This window comes from Rutilus rutilus (genome assembly GCF_951802725.1).
Source record: "Rutilus rutilus genome assembly, chromosome: 5".
Lineage (NCBI taxonomy): Eukaryota > Metazoa > Chordata > Actinopteri > Cypriniformes > Leuciscidae > Rutilus > Rutilus rutilus.
Genome location: NC_140213.1, coordinates 46,427,088 through 46,448,420, shown reverse-complemented (window position 1 = coordinate 46,448,420; position 21,333 = coordinate 46,427,088). Strand labels below are relative to the sequence as shown.

Genomic DNA, 21,333 nt, shown 5'->3' with positions numbered 1-21,333 from the left:
GAATATTGGACTCTAAACTGTGTGACCAAAAAATTTGTATTCTTCCATTTTTTTGCACTTCAGGAGGCAAGCAGACTCAGTGAATATATAATATCCCTGTGATTGCTGTGGTGTTGAGTGTATCTGATGGTAAACTGAACTCACTTAAGAATCTTCAGTGTTGATTTCTTCAGTCCCTCACAGATCTCTTTGACTCCAGAGTCCAGCAGACGGCTGTTGTTCAGGTTCAGCTCTTTCAGGATGGTTTTAGAGGAGAGAACAGTAGCTAGAACTGAACAGCTTTTCTCTGTCAGCTCACAATTATTCAGCCTGAACACAGAAACAGCATTATTTATTATTCAGCACATATTCAACACACATCAGATTAACAGCTCTTCATATCTGCTCACACAAGTGACTGACAGTCTTTAATAATGAATAAACAGAAGTTATAATGTATAAATTATGTTCCCTCACTTCATTTTCTCCACTTTACTATGAGAGTCCATCAAAAAAGTAGAGATCTTCTCCCAATCCAGATTTTTTAATTTATCTGCACTCAGATCCAGTTCTGTCAGTTTTATTGGACTTTTACCCAGAACTTCAGTGAGATAGTCACACGCTTCCTGTGCAGCAGCACTTTTCAAAAACCTACAGGAAATAGAAAATTTAGATTTGATAATTAAATTTTTTTTTAAAAAAGGATAAAAGACAAAAGCTAATTTAGATAGTATAAAATATATATTTAAATAATGTTGTTAGAATGTCATGCCTTTTGCAGCTCCCATCCTCCTTATGGATCCAATAAAGCAATAAAATATGGCAACGTGTAGAATGTGTTGAAGTCATAGTTTTGGTAAATATTTCCAGTTTTGGTAAATTGTAAATTCCTTTTCATGCCATTCTAATTCTGCATTGGCCATTTGTCACATCTACTGAGCTGCACACCTCTGAATCTGTCTGTGGCTTATTTAGAAAAATCAAAGGCTTTTCTCACCTGATGTTCTTTAATTTACAGCTTTCAAGCCGCAGTAAATCTTTGAGCTCCTTCACTCCTGATCGTCCAGGATCATTTCCTCGGAGATCCAGCTCTGTCAGGTTTGAGTTTGATTTCAGAGATGAGGTCAAAGTTTTATATCCTTCTTCAGTGATACTGCAGCCTGAAAGACTATACATATACATACATGCAAAAACATATACATGTTAAGTACTGCAACCAATGCCTTACTGACAACGCCTGCTTCATTTGCATTTCTAAATGTTTCATAAAATATTTTTAAGTTTTCAAACTGTAATTGAAATTAATAACTGAAACATATTTTTTTAGTTAATCTAATCAAATGGACATTTATAAATCTGTTATCATGCAGAAATGAGGATAAATTAATACGCACTTCAGTTTCTCTAATCTGCATTGTGTATTTTCCAACAGAACACAGATCTTCTTTATTCCAGAGTTTCCGAGTTTATTTCGACTCAGATCCAGCTCTATCAGGTTTGAAGGGTTTGAATTAAACGCTGAAGTCAGAGCAGCACAACCTTCTGCTGTAATACTGTTATTATCCAGCCTGAAGAGAGAGAATAAAGAAAAAGACAGGAAGGTCTCTTCAGGGTTTTTTTCTGCCAAAAAAACACGTCTACAGTAATGGAAGGGTTTTCAAAGTTGAAGAGAGTGGGACCACTTTCTTAAAGAACATGCATTTCAATAAAGCAAAACTAGCAAAATTTTACTAAAATAGTAAGCAATAAAGTAAGCAATAAAGTAAACAATCAGTGAAAAATCTAAGCAAATCATGACCAATGAGACAAACACAACAGAACAGAGAAATTTTTTTCAGGTAGGATATACTACATGTAAAAAATAAGGTAAATAAATACTACAAAAATTTAATCAAATCATAAAATTAAAAAAACAGCATAGTCTGCATGAATTAAATATTGCTACAAAAGTTTTTCAGTGAGTGATTTTTTCAATATAGTTAGGTTAACATTAAGGACACTGAGAATTGTGAGATATAGAGTCAGAATTGCATGATTTAAAGTCACAATTGTGTTATAAAGTCAGAATTGTGAGATGTGGGGCCCTATCTTGCACCCAGCGCAATTGACTTTGTACACCGACGCATGTATCATTCCTATTTTACACCCGCGCACAGTGGACTTTTCCCTCCACAGACGCACGTCGGTTAACTAAGAAATACACTTGTGCTCCTGGGGGCGGTTCAGCGCAAAGAGGAGGCGTGTTCTGGCGCAAACGTTCCTTCATGCTATTTTGCAGGTTTAGAAAACAATTCCACCACTGACCGAAAAAAACTACTGTAGTTTAAAGTCAGTGGCGCGTTGCGCATGTTATTATATGCTATTTTAAGGGCGCATGCTTGGCCATAATCAATGTAGCGTGTGCACAACGCGCATACACTTTGATTCTCTCATAGATAGATAGATAGATAGATAGTTTATTATAAAAGCATACATCTAGCTTACACATTTACCCAAATTATCATACGCCTGTTGAACCGAAGCTAATTTGGGTGTGTTTCTCCATCCCCATTGTCACTTCTCTGTGTTTTACGGTCGTGACAAGAACGTCGGTCTCCTCGGCTGTGAACCGCTCCTGGTGTGCGTCTGGCAAATCCGCCGTTATAATAGCAACCCGCCATGGAACAATCGCGTCTGCTCTTAAAGGGAATGTGAGATGACGCTCTGATTGGTTTATTTCACGTTACGCCCAAACCAAGGCAAGGCAAGGCAAGTTTATTTATATAGCACATTTCATACACATAGGCAATTCAAAGTGCTTTACATAGAAGAAATTAAAATAATAAAAAATTTAAAACAGTTAAAAATTAAAAAATAAAATACAGTACAGTACAAACAGTCGGACGAACAGCGGCACAGTGCTCATTCAGTAAATGCATAGCTAAACAGATGTGTTTTGAGTCTCGATTTGAATGTGATTACTGTAGGAGCACGTCTGATCTCCTCTGGAAGCTGTTCCAGCATAATAGCTAAAAGCGGACTCACCATGCTTAGAGTGAACCCTGGGTATTTCTAGCTGATATGATCCTAATGATCTGAGTGATCTGTTGGGTTTATATTCAGTGAGCATATCTGCAATATATTGAGGTCCTAGGCCATTGAATGATTTATATACCAGTAATAATACTTTAAAATCAATCCTAAATCTAACTGGGAGCCAGTGTAAAGACCTGAGGACTGGTGTGATATGTTCATATTTTCTGGTTCTGCTCAGAATCCTGGCGGCAGCGTTCTGTATGAGCCGAAACTGTCTTATGGTCTTTTTGGGAAGGCCAGTGAGGAGTCCATTACAATCAGTGATGGGAATAACGGCGTTATAAATAAACGGCGTTACTAACGGCGTTATTTTTTTCAGTAACGAGTAATCAAACTAATTACTGCTTCCTCCATAACAACGCCGTTACCGTTACTGTCAATAAAAATGCGGCGTTACTATAAATGAGCTCACTGAAGCGGTTTTCATCCGAGTAGGCTCTCTCTCAGCCATAGGACCTGCAAAGTTTTTTCTCTGGTGTGTGTGTGTGTTTATGAGGCGCCGGACTGGACAAAAGCGAGGCTTTATTCTCTGGGCTGGGCAGCGGCGATGCATTCTCTGGGCTGGGCAGCGGCGATGCATTCTCTGGGCTGGGCAGCGTGACGGATCGCTGAGGTGGTGCAGGCAGTGCGAGCAGGACCACCGGAACAGGGACCACCGGAACAGGGACCACCGGAACTGGGACCACCGGAACTGGGACCACCGGACTCGGGTCCACCGGAACTGAGGCCACCGGAACAGTCACGGAGGGAGTCTTCCTCTTCCTCCTCCGTTTCGAGACCACTGGAACTGGGGCCACTGGAACTGGGACCACTGGACTCGGGACCACCGGAACTGGGACCACTGGACTCGGGACCCTCTTCCTGGCCTCTCGCTCCTGCAAGCGAGCGAGACCCTCCACCATTGCCTCAAAGGTACTTCTTTCATACGCCCTCCTAAGTAACCAGTCCATGGGCTCATCGAGTGCATAAAAGAAAAGATCCTTAAGAGGCCCCTCGTTCAGTTGTAGGCCCTCCGCCGCTCTAAGGAATTCGGCCGCGAATTTCCTCAAATCAGCCCCTTGCTGGCGGAGGGAACTAAGTGCCTGAAAACGAATAATACGTTCGTAGTGGGGGCACGAGACAGGAGGGCCTGGTGGGTGTCGTGAATTCTTCTGCTGAGTCCTTAACATGGTCAGATCGTTCTGTCACGTTTAACTAAAGAAAAACTAAAGGAGAGGACTCAAGTGCAGAAAGAATATTTATTAAATAAAAGAAACATGAAGAGAAACAAAAACCCTCAAGGGGGAAAACATGAAATAACCAAAACTACAACTTCAAAACAACATACCAGGGTTTCACGGGAAAGCGGGAGACGTAAACAAGACAACGATCCGACACAGACTGCAAACACAAAGGAACTTATAAAAGGGACAAATCAGGCAGGTGATGAGGAACAACAGGTGGGGCAAATGAAACCAATAATGAGATAACAAGGAGGGTGGGGTCAAAACAGTGCCAGGAACACAAACACCACATGTGCTACACGAGACAAGACAGGCATGTGACCAGTGTTGGGCAAGTTACTTCGAAACTGTAATGCGTTATTTATTACTTATTACTGTCATTTCAAAGTAATTCGTTACATTACAATATTACTGTATTTAAAATGTAAGGCATTACACTACTATTGCATTACTTTTAAGTTACTCTCACCCAAATAACTGCAAATATGGATTTGGCAATCTAAATGTAGCTTATGATGCTCAATTAGCTCATTACACATCCAGTAGAAGGTGATGTGGTATCCGACTGAGCTTGGACCCATAAGAAATTTTACTATGATGTAGTATAGTACATACCATGGTATACCATAGTAGTACCACGGTATTCCATAGTAGTACTATGGTAGTACCATGGTACCTTACATATAACCATGGTACTATATAGTACTTCAGATATTATCATGGTACCATGGTACATTGCATGGTACTGTAGATGTTACTATGGTACATAGTATGGTACCTCAGATTTACCGTGGTACCTACCATGGTACATACCATAGTACCTCAGATATAACTATGGTACATACTTTATAGTACTTCAGATATTATCATGGTACCATGATAATATCTGAAGTACTATACTGTACAGTATGTTACTATGGTACATAGTATGGTACCTCAGATTTACCATGGTACATGCCCTAGTACCTCAGATATAACCATGGTACATTCTGCCGTACATATTACCATGGTACATACTTCCTCATATAACCTTGGTAGGCTACCTCAAATATTACCATGGTACTTTGCATGGACGCATGGTACAGAAATCTTTTTACTTTAAGCCCGGGGTAAACTTTAGGGTTAAACTTTAGCAAAAATAAAAATAACTAATGAATAATAACTAAGCCAAATATTTTTATTTTATTTTAATTATTATTGTGAGTGACTGCAGTAGTGTGGGCATAGGCCATTTGGTCTATGAACGAGTCATAGATCTCCAAAATCAGTTTTAAATGTATAATGTAATATTAATGAGATTTTTATTTAAGTAATGTTCTAATTCTAGATGTTTGTAAATGCTGCATGATTTTGACGTGGTTTAATCAATGGCCGTGCGCGTGAACTTTGAACATTCATGTCGCTTTCAAACCCATACTGTCTATTTTTCAAACACTGGAGCGGCCGCGGCGCAGAGTTGCCATGGAAACGGAGTGAAACATTTTGCGCGGACGTTTCTCCTCTGCTGATCTCGCGGTGATTTTGGCGAATTTGCATGAAGGAAAAACTACCACTTTATTCCAGGTTAACTGCTTGTAACGCGCGTTACTGACATTTGTACCGAGTAAAATATTACATTTCCCCCCCCTGTAATGCCTTACATTACCGCGTTACAGCAAAAAGCAATGCATTACAGTAATTAATTACTTTTGTAACGCGTTACTCCCAACACTGCATGTGACAATTTGAAAATCGATCATATTTTGTAAAATTACATTTATATTTGCATTTATGTCAAAACCTAGATACTTTTAAATATCAAAAGGACATTTATTAATATGTATTCGTGTCAAAATGACAAATAAACAGATTTTCCTATTCAATTTTGCATGGAAACGCTTCCAAGACGCTTGCGTGTCGCGTGAAAAATAGGCGTCGGTTCTATTTCTAGCATGCACACGTTTTCCACGCGGCTCGTGCCGCGCCTAAGACGCGCGTCTCACACACGCAGTGTGCAAGCTCTAACCTGTTAACATGGGAGCCGAAATAAAAACGGACACGCCACGCAGCTGAGTCGCTTACGCCACGCATCCAGTGTGTCACCGGCCTTATCCAGCGGATGTGGGCGTTTCACAGGTATGTATGGATCGCCTCACATTTGCGTTTGTATAGCGCGGTCTCCGTAGGCGGAGTCACATTAAAACTTAATTAGCTGAGATGAGAACGACTGACATCTCTCTCTTTACATACATATTATATAAACTGTGAATATTTGTTTTTTATAAAAAATACTTCATTTAAAAGAAGAGAATTCAAGCTTCATGCCTGTGTGACTATATGCCTGTTTGACTTAGTATTCGCTGAGTTACAGTTAATTTTCGGACGCGTTTCAGAATTGACTTCACTGACAGAGAGTAGGCAAAACTCGCATCATGTTTATTTTTCTTTATTTGGCGAAAAGCACAACACTTTGTTTTTATTATGAGCATACACAAAAAAATACACACTAAACAGGATCGATTGATGTATAACACAAGCATATAAGATAAAAATTAATTATTATTATTTAATTTTTTTTGCACTCATACGGGAAAAAACGAGCCTATCGCGCCGGCGCGATTGCCGACCCCAGGGGGTTAATATTTAATTTAATAGTTGTCTCTCACATTGTCCCACAGCAACATTAAAATAGTGTAGATTAGTGTACAATGTTTTATAATAATAAGATGTTCTATTTAGTGTCCATTTCATTCATTTAACATATCATATTGGGGGTATCTTTCTTATAAGTAATTTTCTACATTTCTTACATTTAAACTTAAAAAAAAAAAATAATAATTTAAGTAACGCAATAGTTACTTTCCCTGGTAATTAGTTACTTTTGTAATTATGTAATTCAGTTACTAACGCAGTTACTTTTTGTGAGAAGTAACTAGTAACTATAACTAATTACTTTTTTTAAGTAACTTACCCAACACTGATTACAATAATCCACCCTGCTGGTGATGAAAGCATGAACCAGTTTCTCTAAGTCTTGTCTGGAAACAAAGCATCTAATTCTTGCAATATTTTTCAGATGATAGTATGCTGATTTAGTTATTGCTTTGACATGACTACTGAAACTAAGGTCTGACTCTAGTGACACACCAAGATTCCTGACTTGATGTTTAGTTGTTTGACCCCTAGAGTGAAGGTATGCGTTCACCTTAAGAACTTCGTCTTTGTTTCCAAACGCAATGACTTCAGTTTTGTCTTTGTTTAATTGAAGAAAGTTTTGACACATCCAACTGTTTACTTCATCAATGCATTGGCACAGGGAGTCAATGGGGCTGTAATCGTTAGGCGATAGGGCTAAGTAAATCTGTGTGTCGTCTGCATAGCTGTGGTAAGCAATTTGGTTCTTTCTCATTATTTGGCTCATTGGGAGCATATACAGGTTGAACAGGAGTGGCGCAAGAATTGAGCCTTGAGGGACTCCACATGTCATGGATGTCCACTCAGACTTATGGTCTCCTATACTCACATAATAACCTCTCCCATCTAAGTATGACCTGAACCATTTTAGGACTATCCCAGAAAGCCCCACCCAGTTTTCCAGCCTGTCAAGAAGTATGTTATGATCGACAGTGTCAAATGCAGTGTCAAAACCACACCTATGAGTAATGAAGCTACTTCAGACCAACACATATTAGATTTGCATCGGGCGCAAGAGTCATTTATCCCGCCGGTATAATAGCAACAGCGCCCGAGACCCGCCCACAAAGTTACTTGCGTTTCGCGCTTGATACTTGCGTTTCCGATCGTTAAAACAGGGCCCATAAACTCAATTCTGTCTTATTCCGCAAATCTGTCTTTATAGCACAGCAATTGCGAGTTTATATCTCACAATTCTGACTTTATAAGACGCAATTGTGAATTTATTTCACGCAATTCTAACTTTATACGCAATTCTAACTTTGAACGCAAGTTTCTCTGGGAAACGCAAAGGTTTTGCGATGGAAACCAACATTTGCGAGAGAACACAAAAGCACTGACTTGTAATTTTTTTTCTCCCATCTCTTTTTTTTTTTTTTACCACCATGTCTCTTTAAGGGCTCCATAGAAAGTAGTATTCATCTGGAAAGGTGGCACAGGAAAAAAAAAAGAGACAGACCTAAAAAATTTTTGCTAAATACAAACAAAATAAATATAAAAAAATACAGTGTGTTGGCGTCTGTCTGCTGAATGTGACCCTCTGATTCTCCTCCGTGGCCATATGGGAAAGTGTACATTTACAGGTATATTAAGTTGTCATCTAATGCACATTTACATCTGATTTTACAACTGTTTACGCTCACTTAAGACATAACTGACTAGGTTTACCTGGATTACCAAGTCATGCATTTAGACAAACAGTGTGTATTGTAAAACTATACAGTACTATTGTATTGTAAGTGTGTACTGAATGTTAATGATGGATGGATTTTGGAAATCTATGTTTTGATCATCATTCTTAATCTGATCCAGATGTAATCTTAGGGCCTGTTTACACCTGGTCACTTCTTGTGTTTTTACTGATCGGATATCTGATTTATCAAAACGATTCGAGTTTAAGTCACCAAAAACAACAAATATTAGCTGCATTTTATTGATCATCAGCTAATTTCAAAATCGAACACTGTAATAAGAGAGAGTGCAGAAACAGCACTGGTAAGATCATTTAGTTTCTTTACTTTTAATGAATATGATTATGTTGAATGTCTACGACAGTGGTTCTCAACCTCTCCTGCAGGGACCCCCTGACAGGCCATGTTTCTGTTTTAACCCTGAAATGGCACACCTGATTCAATTAATTAAAGGCATAATGAGTAGTTGACTAATTGATTAATTGACTAATTCCTACTCTTCCTACTCTAATAACTACTCATTAATTGAATCAGGTGTGGGATTACAGGATTACAATGTAAAATATTAATATTGTGTACATAAAGATATGGTGGAATCTGACTTGTCCCGTAGATGGTCTGCTTGCGTGCTTTAACCTCATACACAAGCAGATCCGTTTGCTCTCTGGAGACGCATTCAGTCTTTCCGCTTGCAAATGCCGCCATTTAAATAGCGCATCCGCCATGGTGTGAGCGCAACTGGCTTTTAAAGGGAATGGGAAATTGCACTCTGATTGTTTTTTTTGCACTTTACGCCCAAAACACACCCATTACTCATTAATAGACTAGGGACAACACTTTTAGACCATGTGCTGGGCGCGCCGACCATTTTTCCCATCGTTAAACTAGCAAAAGTGGATTCAGACATGCCCTAAGTGCACTTGCGTCGTGCGCTTTAGACCAGTGATTCTCAACCTAGTGAGCCTAGGAGTGCCGTCTGGACTACCCCAAAATAATTATTTTTTTATTTTCTAATTGACAAATCTTGTTATTTTCTAATTATCTAATTGTTCTTATGATATGATCAAAAACACTGAAGTCAAGATGCATTATTCAAAAGCAAATTTATGTTTAAATATCGCAACACCAATCATGTCACAATGCTGAACATTTGTTCGATCAGATGCAGTAACAAATTACATTACTGTAATATGGATTGTTTTGTGAAAAGAAAAGCAGATGTGGGAGACAGACCTGTGCAAGCAAAAGCTTAGAAGTGTGTGGTGAGAAATTACGACGCTGAATACATTAAATTTGGTTTTATAAGGGCGGTACTGAGAGTATAGGGGGTCGCACACTGGACGAGAAGCGCAGCGCCGTGTCATGTCTGTGACAACTCAAGGTATTGCACACCAGACGCGCACTTTCTCAGTTTATGGCCAGCAATATTGTTATGTTTAAGGACATTATGAAATTAAGATAATGTCTGTACTGTTATGATTGTACTGTGCAAACTAAATACAATCGTTGCTGAGTCTGCAGTCTGAAAACTTTACCTCAGGACGTACATTAACTGAATTAATTGAGAATCGCACCTGAAAATCCGATCATTTTCATCCACGCAGCTGATTTCTGTAAATGAATGTAAAACTAAATGTATCTTGCAGCACAAGGTGAAGTCAGTATATACATTAACGACGCTTTGAGACAAATATAATGTAATCTAAAACTACGTAAATGGCGCTCTGTGGTGCAACAGGATTTTGAACAAGGTCCTTCACCGTAGCTGGGCGCCGCTGACAGTTGGCGGATGGTGCTGCCGGTGTGTGTACACTCATAGAGAATAATGTGCTCAATTTTAAAGACGTAGTGCTGCGTGATGTGACGCGGCAAAAAGTTGAGAACCCCTGCTTTAGACCATGCTCTTAGATCATTAAAATAGGGCCCGATGAAAGTGTTTCTGTTGTGGCCCTGTGGCCAGTTGCATGAAAATAGCTGCTAAGTTCAAACTGTGTCTTAAAAACAAGTCTGGTCATCCAGCAATTAGCTATGGCTAATCAGTCTTAATTTTCAGAATTAGACCAATCTGCCTTTTTATGTAACTGGCTTAAAGAGATGATCAGTCTTAAAGAAAAAAATGAGATGACCAATTTGTAAAGCTAGTCTAAGCACTTTATGCAAGCGGCTGAGTCATCACTTTATGATGGCTCAGTTAATCTTAGATTAATCTACAATGTCAATATTTTGAAAATGTAATTTTAAATAGTAGATTGTTTTAAAGATTTGTTAAAGGAACACTCCACCGTTTTTTGAAATAGGGCTTATTCATATTCTTTCATACATTTAGATAGGTGGGTAAATGCATTTTTGTCTCAGTGCATGCATTGTTTTAGTTTGACAGGGTCGGCGCTAGCTTAGCTTAGCACAATGAATGGAATCCTTTGTTGCCAGTTAGCATGTCCTGAGTAAAAGTGCTAAAAAAAGTTTTAAAAAACCCACGTAATTACTTCTTGTGGCCTGCGTATTCACAACGAGTACAAATAGCGATGCAGATTAACACTAGGTGATTTCTTAAGCAGATATTGACTTGGGACTATATTATGGGGAAGCACAGGCGAAGCACGGCTACTTAGGCGAAGCACTGCTACTTGGTCGCAGAGATATCACGCAACACATGAAATCCCACGACTTCTGTCAACATACCGGTGTGCAACGAGTCAAAACACAGAAGAACAACACGCGTGACCTGCACCGAGTGTCTTCGCTTTTGGATTGTTTATTTTGAGAAGTTACAGCTACAGTTACAGCAAACATGGTAATTATCTGCGTAGCAAAAGGTTGTGAGAACAAGCAAAGGACACACGAATGTAATGTTTCACAGAATTCCATCGAATGTGGAACTGAGAAATAAATGGCTAGCTGCTCTGGAGATCTGTACTTCAACGCCTCTCTACAAAATCAAACAGTATCGTGTTTGCGAAGAGCATTTTGCACTGGAGGACTAAGTTACTTTGAAAAAATTTAATATGGGCCCAGAAAGAACACGTCTGAAACATATGGCTGTCCCATCCCATCTATTTTCAAAGCACAGGCAGAACAAAGTGCACATGTAAGTTGTCTTTTATTACTCTTTCTTATGTTAATCTGTGTCTTTATTCGGTTATAAGAAAGATGCTGAGAAGCTGTATATAGACTACGGTTCAAATAACGTTAGCCTCCTTTAGTATAACCTCATGTTGAATTCAACCTGTTTAGCATGAACAACCAAACTAAAATAAAAATCGCTGTTATCGTTACCTGTAAAATGAAATGACTGAGGGCTAAGTTAGCTATATTTCTCTCACCGAGTTAGCCTGGTTCTTTTGACTCAGGAGTTTTAGTATAACTACTAGAGAAGAGAAGGCTACAAGCAGTTTACTATACATGTGTCATGTTTAAAATAATCACTTACTCTGTGGACAGCTGTCCATTTGGTCTATTCGGCGTGGAGCGTTTTTTCCAGTTCACTTTATCCCACCGAAAAAAAAAATCGAGTACTGCCGGATGAATCAACGCCGTGAAATCCGCGGTTGGCTCTCATCCTCACGTCCTCGGGCTGTTGAGCGATCGCAACCTCCTCCTGTCATTCTATTTCCACTCATTTTCTGTAAACTCTTGTATATAGGTATGGTTCTGGCTCACACAAAATCAGCCATGTTCATCGCCATTCATGTTGGGAAAATAGCCAGGCAGCTACTATTCACACCGGTATGTTGACGGAAGTCGTGGGATTTCATGTGTTGCGTGATATCTCTGCGCCCAAGTAGCAGTGCTTTGCCTAAGTAGCCGTGCTTCGCCTGTGTAGCCGTGCTTCGCCTGTGCTTCCCCTTAATATAGTCCCAAGTCAATATCTGCCTAAGAAATCACCTAGTATTAATCTGCATCGCTATTTGTACTCGTTGTGAATACGCAGGCCACAAGAAGTAATTACGTGGGTTTTTTTGTTTTTTTTGATAACTTTTACTCAGGACATGCTAGCTGGCAACAAAGGATTCCATTCATTGTGCTAAGCTAAGCTAGCGCCGACCCTGTCAAACTAAAACAATGCATGCACTGAGACAAAAATGCATTTACCCACCTATCTAAATGTATGAAAGAATGTGAATAAGCCCTATTTCAAAAAACGGTGGAGTGTTCCTTTAACCTGTTAAGCTGCAACCCCACTTTTGAAAAATCCCCAGAAATGACATACCCAAACTGAAACAGATACAGTTCATGAACCCTTTGCATTAAAAGCACAAGTATGATCTCATTTGAAAGCTGACACCTGGCAGTTTATTGTAAATGTCGAATTAATTATTGTCATAATGACAAAAATTGTTATAAATAGCTTCAAAGTTTTGTAAAATTATTAGAAATTAATTTTTATGAAACATCCTCATGAAAATAAAATTGAAGTTGGCACTGGAGCAATCTAGAAATGCACTACAGCTAAAGCCATATGTCTAAACATTCTATGTTTAAAATCTGAAGATAATAAGTCCAAAACTCTGTATTTGGTTAAATGTTTTTCAAGACCATGTCAAATGACTTTATTTTGATTTGACGCTAAAATGCTACTGATGTTTATTGTCATCTTCTATCCATCTATCCAGTATATTGTCTCTATTGTTTTGTGGTGCAGACGATCCCCATTCAGTCTCAGTCTCCCCCTGCCCACATTCACACCTCTCCAGCCTGGTTATGGCTCGAAATATGCATTTCTTTTGTCTGCATTATAGCTACTAACGACTGGCTATTCACAGGCTATTCATAGGGTTTCAGTCCCTAATTTCTTTTCTCAAAGTTTACCACACATTTTAAACTGTATCAAATGCATTTCTTGAATAAAGACACATTTCAGGTAGCATTCAAAAAATAATAAAAGTATAACTTCTAGGTAGCAGGTGCACCTAGGGCTAGCTAGCATGTTAGCTTAGCACACCATCAATACACGACAATTTATGAGATTAAAACCATGTTTGTGCTCTAAACTTACTTTTTAACGCACGTTGAGTATTTTAAATAATCTTCTGTGATCTAATTTGGCTTCAGATAAAAAAATCAGACAGAAAATATACTATTGGATAGTGTTCTACACAATGATAGTCTATATAGATTAGCATTACATTATAAATATAATCTATTATTATGAAAATACCTGGCATGGCTTGAAAAACACAGGTAACTCAAATATCAGTGCAATCATGTTTATTGTCTTCAAAACATCTGTATCTGCATGTTACAGCGCGATCTCGTTAGCTTTGTGTGTATCAGTCAGGTATCAGTGACGTCCTGGAATGTCACATGGTCATGGCTCTTCTTCATGTTCCATATATGGACTATTATTGTGCATATAGCGCCCTCAGGCTATTGGTATGAATTAAAAAACACAGTATCGGAATACCAAATGCTCATAAAGATTACATCGACGCATTTGGGTATAAATTCAATAAATATTATTCCTGTCTATAGAAATATGATGTAAATCTATGAGAATCTATCAATATTTCTCCAAATCTGCACAGTTTTGAGCTAAAGCCCTGAAGGACGTTGGTTTGTGTATCGCTGTCATGACGACAGCACGGAGTTTTTTATGAATGAAAGCGGCTGACGCGCATAATTCATATTAAAGGTATCGACTCATTTTTTCATTTCATAACTCCTGACACAAATTAAGACATAACTGTCACTATGAGTTTCTCAGAATACAATAGTGGTCAAATACTGAAACTTGAGTATTATATCTTTTTAATTATGTATAGTTTGTCAAGGTATAACATTAAATCTGATAGTAATTTTGAATTAAATAAATAAATAACGCTTCAGTGCGCGGGCGCACTGGCAACGGTTAACAGGTTAAGTATAAAACAATGCAAAATACTCACATCAGTGTGTTGAGCTTACAGTGTTTATCCTGCAGTAGAGCAGTGATCTGATTCACTTCTGTGTCTCCTAGTTCACGTTTAGTCAGATTCAGTTCTCTCAGAAGTAACGGGTTTTCACCCACAATTCCTCTCACATACTGACAGGCTTCATCTGCGTCATGACTCAAAAACCTGTAGAAGGGAAGATGAAGGAGGAATTAATTCAGTTTTTAACAAACCATCGTATTTATTTTTTTAATAGTCTAATGTTAATCCTTGTTAACTTTGACAACAACAAAAAGTTATGCAGTTTACTGCATTTCTGAATTTACAGCCACTTTTCTACTTTTGGGCCAAACTGTTCTAAAAACAATAAGAAACCGTTCCAGTAATATTTCCAATTGATCCTGGTGTGGCACAGCAGAGAAACTGTTCTCAGGCTGGAATTCTCAGCACGATTGGCTAACTGTGCTGAACCATGCAGGTAGAATGTGGGTAGTGACGTCGGCACTCAGAATTAACGTTTCGCAAAGACCCGCCCCCTTTAGTTACTGTTGCTATATCCAACAAGCCATGCCACTCTTACGCCACACATTATGTTCTCAAGCAGTGAAAAATACATCATGGAGCAGAGAGGACACTGAAAACATACCAACAAGACAGGACAGACCAGGTTACTTTCTATATAAAACAAAGTCTCATCTTTCAAATTTAGTAATTTTTAAAGAAATTTAAACAATAAATACCATTTTATGGCTCTTTAATCTTTCGTGACAGATAGCAGTAGCGCCTCAGTTAAAGCTGCTCGTGAACCGATCATCTTTTCCTTCTAGTTATTTTATAGCATCAAATAAACATGAATGACCATCAGAAGGAATGTTGTTTCAACTGCGGAAAGCCGTCAGTACACACCATTTTTCAAGTTCGAATCCACAGACGTTAATCTATTAACTCTCCTGACTGCTTTTTTGGCGGACAAAATGGCGGATTCAGTGGATGGCGGATTATGATTGGTCAGATAGCCTGTCAATCAAACTCCCGGCGAAGGGTGAATTGGACACTTGTCTGTCGCATGGCTACCAGTTTCTCTGTGGTTGGCAAGGCGCGCTATTTGATTGAAGTAAACAAGTAAATAATCAAATTAAAATCCTCCATCCTCCATAAAGTGATCCCTATTTACATCTAATGTCATCTGTAAACTCTTGCATTACCAAGGAAATGACTACTGCAGTTGTATTACATTCGAAAGAGCTCTGCTATCAGCCCCACAATGGAAAATTAAATCACATCCGTACAAGCTGGGCCAGATCGGCACGGAATAGAACGGTTAAGGCTAGGATAATGGATTGGCTAGATGGTGGAAAAGAGGCATACATTTCTCTTAATTCACCTGTATGTCATTTATTTTGTATTATTTCATCATGTCTCACCTCAGTGTCTTGAGTTGACAGTTCTGGTCCTGTAATATATCATCGAGCTCCTTCACTCCTGATTGTCCAGGATCATTTCCTGTGAGATCCAGCTCTATCAGGTGTGAAGGGTTTGATCTCAGAGCTGAAGCCAGAGCTTTATAACCTTCTTCTGTGATACTGCAGTTTGAAAGTCTAGAACAGGAATGAAAATGTAACTTGATTAATTTATTATTATAGAATTTCAAGAAAAGATAGTTTACTTGTAAGTCAGATTACTTTTTTTCATGCAATGAATAAAATAATGTTTTACTTTTTAAATTCAAAGCAAACTATCAGAGTTATTTTTTTCAAAAAGCACTTTACACTGTATTTTGTTATTTGTACAAATAATATGCAAACTAAACTTAGTTTCAGTCAAAAACTGATGACTAAATATGTAAACAAACTAAAGGCCCAGTGTTGCACATCATCTCACCTGAGTTTCTCCAGTTTACAGTTATTTTTCAGTCCATCAGAGAGCAGCTTCACTCCTGAATCCTGCAGATTATTATTACTCAGGTCAAGATCCTTCAGAATGCTGGAGTCTGAACTGAGAACTGAAGCCAGAGCTGAACAGCTTTCTTCTGTTAGATCACACTTGCTGAGCCTGATAATAATAATTGAACAATATCAATGATGAAGATACCATGAAGATAAAAAGACTACCATGAGAAGTTGACCAAAATGTATGGTGTTCCAGCCCTAAACAAATAAATCAGATGCTAAAATCCTGAAATGATTATGCACTTACAGCATCAACAGAATCACTGTTTTACACACAGCCAACAAGCAGTAAATTCAGAGTTAAGATACAGATCCACACAAGGTGATCTGGATACTCAAATCTGCCTTATAAACTGTTACATGTATATCTTTTCCATAATTCAATTAATTAACTATTTACAGTGAGCTGTTACATATTTTTGTTTTCAAATAATGTGTCTCAGTCATTTCCAGTGATGTGATATTTTTCATGTGCTGTGGTTACCTAGTTCCTTAAAAGCCACATAAAAATCTGAATTTTTTAGAGATAGGAGAGTTATTTATGGAGTACACAATTGTCCAAGCTCAATGGAACATGTTTTAATTTAGTCCAAGCTGATTTGAGAAAGCAGTGGCTTGTAAACATTCGATAATATTTCAACTCAGGGCAGGGCTGTCGCTAGAGGGAAGAAAGGTGGTGATGATTCTTGATAAAGTCAAAACATTATTCGCTGTAAAAAAATCTGTCCTCATGAGTGACTGTAACATAAGTGCACTGAAAGGAAATGCTTGAGCCTTTCTGAAAGGAAATGAGCAGAACATGGAAGTACTTGAGCAAGTTGTCCATAACTTTTTCTTTAGGCCTTACTAGAAAAGGTACACAAGCATCTCTTTTACATAAACCTCTGTTTACCACCTTTCTGTGGACAACAATAATGCATTGTAAATTAAACCCAGCAAATAACACTGAAATTTGTACATCTGGCAGATTTCATATTTATATTTTTAAATACAAATATTTGTATTTATAATAGTAAATTAAATCAAATCTCAAAGTTGAATACAGGCTTTTGTAAAAAAATGTTTTGACAAAACAGAAAAGACGGGGAACAGAATACCCGGTGTGCCATATTCCTGTGATTTCTGTGGTGTTGAGTGTAACTGATGGTGAAATGTACTCACTTGAGTATCTTCAGCTCACACACAGGCTTCTTCAGTCCCTCTTTGACTCCAGAGTCCAGCAGACGGCTGTTGTTCAGGTTCAGCTCTTTCAGGATGGTTTTAGAGGAGAGAACAGTAGCTAGAACTGAACAGATTTTCTCTGTCAGCTCACAATTATTCAGCCTAAACACAGAAACACCATAATTTATTATTCCGCACATATTCACCACACACCATACCAACAGCTCTTCATATCTGCTGACACATGACTGACAGTCATTTACAATCAATTAACAGAGAAGTTATAATATATAAATCACATTGACTCACTTGATTATCTCCACTTTGATATGAAAATCCATCAAAAGAGCAGAGAGCTTCCCTCCATCCAGATCTCCTAATTTATCTTCACTCAGATCCAGTTCTGTCAGTAATAATGGACTTTTACCCAGAACTTCAGTGAGATAGTCACACGCTTCCTGTGCAGCTGCACTTTTCAAAAACCTACAGGAAGTAGAAGAGAATTTATTGGACACATTTTTGGACAAAGGACATTGTTTTGTTTCTGCTGCTTTGTTTGCAATCAGTTCATTTTAAACCAGTAAACTCCTGGAGATTTTTTAGTCCAAGAATCAACTAAGTGAAAGCATTCAAACAGTCAGTCCAAAACAGAGCTAAAGCAGAGAAAACCCAGACAATAGTGACTCGCGTCCAGATTTCAGCAAATCACTGTAACTGTGTATTTGGCTTCAGAGCAGCTCAAAACGTTTCACATTGTGCTGTGTGAAATACAAACTGCAAGCATTTTATAATAACACGGTCAGAAGTGGTACAGCAAAAGTGGCTAGGGGACAACGTCTCCGTTCCCTCCTTCAGGGAACGAGGGTTACTTATGTAACCGAGACTTTCCCTTTCGGTCGGGGAAGTTGACGTGTCGACTGATTGGGATCCTACTAAGTCGCCACTAATGCTGCCACCTTCCAGTGCCTAGAAAAAAAAACATCTAATCCTTCTGCAGCTTTTTGGGACGGAAAGGAAAGGGCTTTAGACCATGAAGTCACTGCTGTTCAAAAAAAAAAAACATTCAGTAGACTTGGATAACACTGGGAAAGCGTGCCCTATTGAAGGAAGGAGGGACACTATGGAACCCACTACAGCACAAGTTCCACTAGCTTACAAGTGGTAGGCCTAGCATCAGACGCTCCGTCACGTCCAATGCCAATTTTAAGGGTTGTGGAGGAACTCACAGGTTTTTAATAAGAATTCAACTGGAGCAAGAATGGCCCACACATCCGGTTCAAGGAGGGGAATGGCGCAGCAAGCCGACATATCGAGCGTGTTTACTATGCTAACTGGCTTCTATGCGAAGAAAGCACACGGGAAGCAATTGGCTCGACACTTAGGCTATAGAATCTAGCGAACGTGTTAGGTGTTGCCCAGCCTGCAGCTCTACATACATCTGTCAGCGAGGCACCCTGGGCCAACGCCCAAGAAGCGGCTACACTTCTTGTGGAGTGAGCTCTCAGTCCCGGGGGGCAAGGTGCATCTTGGGATTCATACGCCAAGATGATAGCATCGACTATCCAGTGGGCAAACCTATGCTTGGAGACAGCCTTTCCCTTCTGATGACCTCCCTAACAGATGAAGAGCTGATCTGAGGTTCTGAGGCTTAGCGTTCTGTCCACAAATATCCGCAAGGAACGGACGGGACAGAGAAAAGCCAGGGTTGGGTCTGCCTCCTCCAGGGGCAGCGCTTGCAGGTTCACCACCTGGTCCTGAAAGGGAGTGGTAGGAACCTTGGGCACATATCCTGGTCGGGGTCTCAGGATAACGTGAAAGTTAGACGGCCCAAATTCCAGGCACGATTCGTCGACCGAAAAAGCATGCCGGTCCCCTACCCTCTTGATGGAGGCCAATGCAACCAGGAGAACTGTCTGAAACGACAGAGTTTTTAACTCAACTGACTGCAGAGGCACAAAGGGAGGTCTCTGAAGTGCGGTCAGCACCTGAGATAAGTCCCAAGAGGGTATGGAGGTGAGATGAGGCGGATTCAATCTCCTCGCTCCACTAAGGTACCTGATGACCAGATCGTGCCTTCCTACGGATTTCCCATCCACTGCATCGAGATGTGCGGCAATAGAGGCAACATACACTTTAAGGGTGGAGGGAGACAACCTTCGCTCCAACCCCTCTTGCAGGAAAGAGAGCACGGTCCCGATCGAACATCTTCGGGGTTCAATCGACCAATCAACAAACAGGTTCCACCTCAAAGCGTAAGCCTGCCTGGTAGAGGGGGCTCTCGCAGAAGTGATGGTGTCTATGACTGATTGTGGTAGATCACCTAGAACCTCCGCGTCCCGTCCAGGGACCAGACATGAAGTTTCCAGAGGTCTGGGTGCGGGTGCCATATGGTGCCCCATCCCTGAGAGAGAAGGTCCTCCCTCAGAGGAATGGGCCAGGGAGGGGCTGACGAGGGGAGCACAAGTTCGGGGAACCAGGTCCGGTTAGGAGAATAAGGGGCAACTAGCAAGACCTGCTCCTCTTCCTCCCTGACCTTGCACAGTGTCTGTGCAAGAAGGCTCATTGGGGTAAACACATTTGCGAAAGCCACGGGGCCAGCTGTGTGCCAGTGCATCCGTGCCGAGAGTGCTCTCGGTCAGGGAATAAAACAACTGGCAATGGGACGAGTCCGGAGAGGCAAACAGATCGATCTGTGCAGCTCCGAAGTGGTCCCAGATCAGCTGAACCACCTGAGGGTGATGTCTCCACTCTCCGGGGGCCACATGCTGTCGTGAGAGCTTGTCGGCGGCACAATTGAGTAGGCAGGGGCGAGTGGCACGAAGCGTCCTCAGATGCTTCTGACTCCATAAAAGGAGGTGGCTGTGTACGTCGCAGTGTTGTCCGTACGGACCAGTACATGCTTGCCGAGCAGCCATGTTTTGAGACGTTCCAAAGCAAGGTGTACTGCCAAATTCGAGGCAATTAATATGCCAATGCAGATGGGGGTCTGTCCAGAACCCAGCTACTGCATGTCCATTGTACGTGGCCCCCCAGCCAGTGATGGACCACAGAGTGCCTAGACACTTGTTCTAGGGGTACTCCGGCCCGGAGAAACGAAGGGTCCGACCACGGGCTGAAGGATCGGCCTGAGTGATTGTCACCCTCAGCCAGTGCTGAAGTGGTCTCATATGAATCAAGCCGAGTGGCGTTACTGCGGCTGCCATATGCCCCAGGAGCCTCAGAAAAAGTTTTAGTGGGACTTTTGAACATGTTCAGGAAGTTCAGCACCGACTGGACAAGTTCCTCTGTGAGACGTGCCGTCTGACAGTTTTTTTCTTTTCACAGTTGACCTGAAGACCCAACTGGCTGATATGTTGGAGCAACAAGTCCCTGTGTTCGCACAACTGTCCCCGAGACTGAGCTAGTATCAGCCAATCGTCGAGGTAGTTGAGGACACGAAACCCACGCTCTCTCATGGGAGCAATGGCCACCTCTGCGATCTTTGTAAAGACGCGGGGTGACAGGGACAGCCCGAAGGGTAGGACCTTGTACTGATACGCTCGACCCTCGAACGAGAAACACAGGAATAGACAGGATGGAGACATGAAAGTTATCATCCTTGAGGTCGATCGCTGCGAAACAATCTCCAGGACAAATGCATTCGAAAATGCATTTCTGCATTAGCATCTTGAACAAAATCTTGTAAAGGGCCCGATTCAAGACACGCAGGTCC

The 21,333-nt window shown here is 40.3% G+C and overlaps 1 protein-coding gene across 1 annotated transcript in view; it reads right to left on the bottom strand.

Annotated features, from left to right (window-relative positions):
• Nucleotides 1-21,333, bottom strand: part of LOC311291142 (uncharacterized protein) — a gene marked incomplete at its 5' end in the record, with an annotated part of 50,297 nt that overhangs the window by 7,556 nt on the left and 21,408 nt on the right. Inside the window, 9 exons of the mRNA XM_084410015.1 lie at nucleotides 145-309; nucleotides 457-630; nucleotides 977-1,147; nucleotides 1,374-1,547; nucleotides 14,527-14,697; nucleotides 15,936-16,109; nucleotides 16,393-16,563; nucleotides 17,622-17,783; nucleotides 17,931-18,104. Coding sequence (XP_084266141.1) covers nucleotides 145-309; nucleotides 457-630; nucleotides 977-1,147; nucleotides 1,374-1,547; nucleotides 14,527-14,697; nucleotides 15,936-16,109; nucleotides 16,393-16,563; nucleotides 17,622-17,783; nucleotides 17,931-18,104 — 1,536 coding nt within the window. The remainder of the gene's footprint in view (nucleotides 1-144; nucleotides 310-456; nucleotides 631-976; nucleotides 1,148-1,373; nucleotides 1,548-14,526; nucleotides 14,698-15,935; nucleotides 16,110-16,392; nucleotides 16,564-17,621; nucleotides 17,784-17,930; nucleotides 18,105-21,333) is intronic.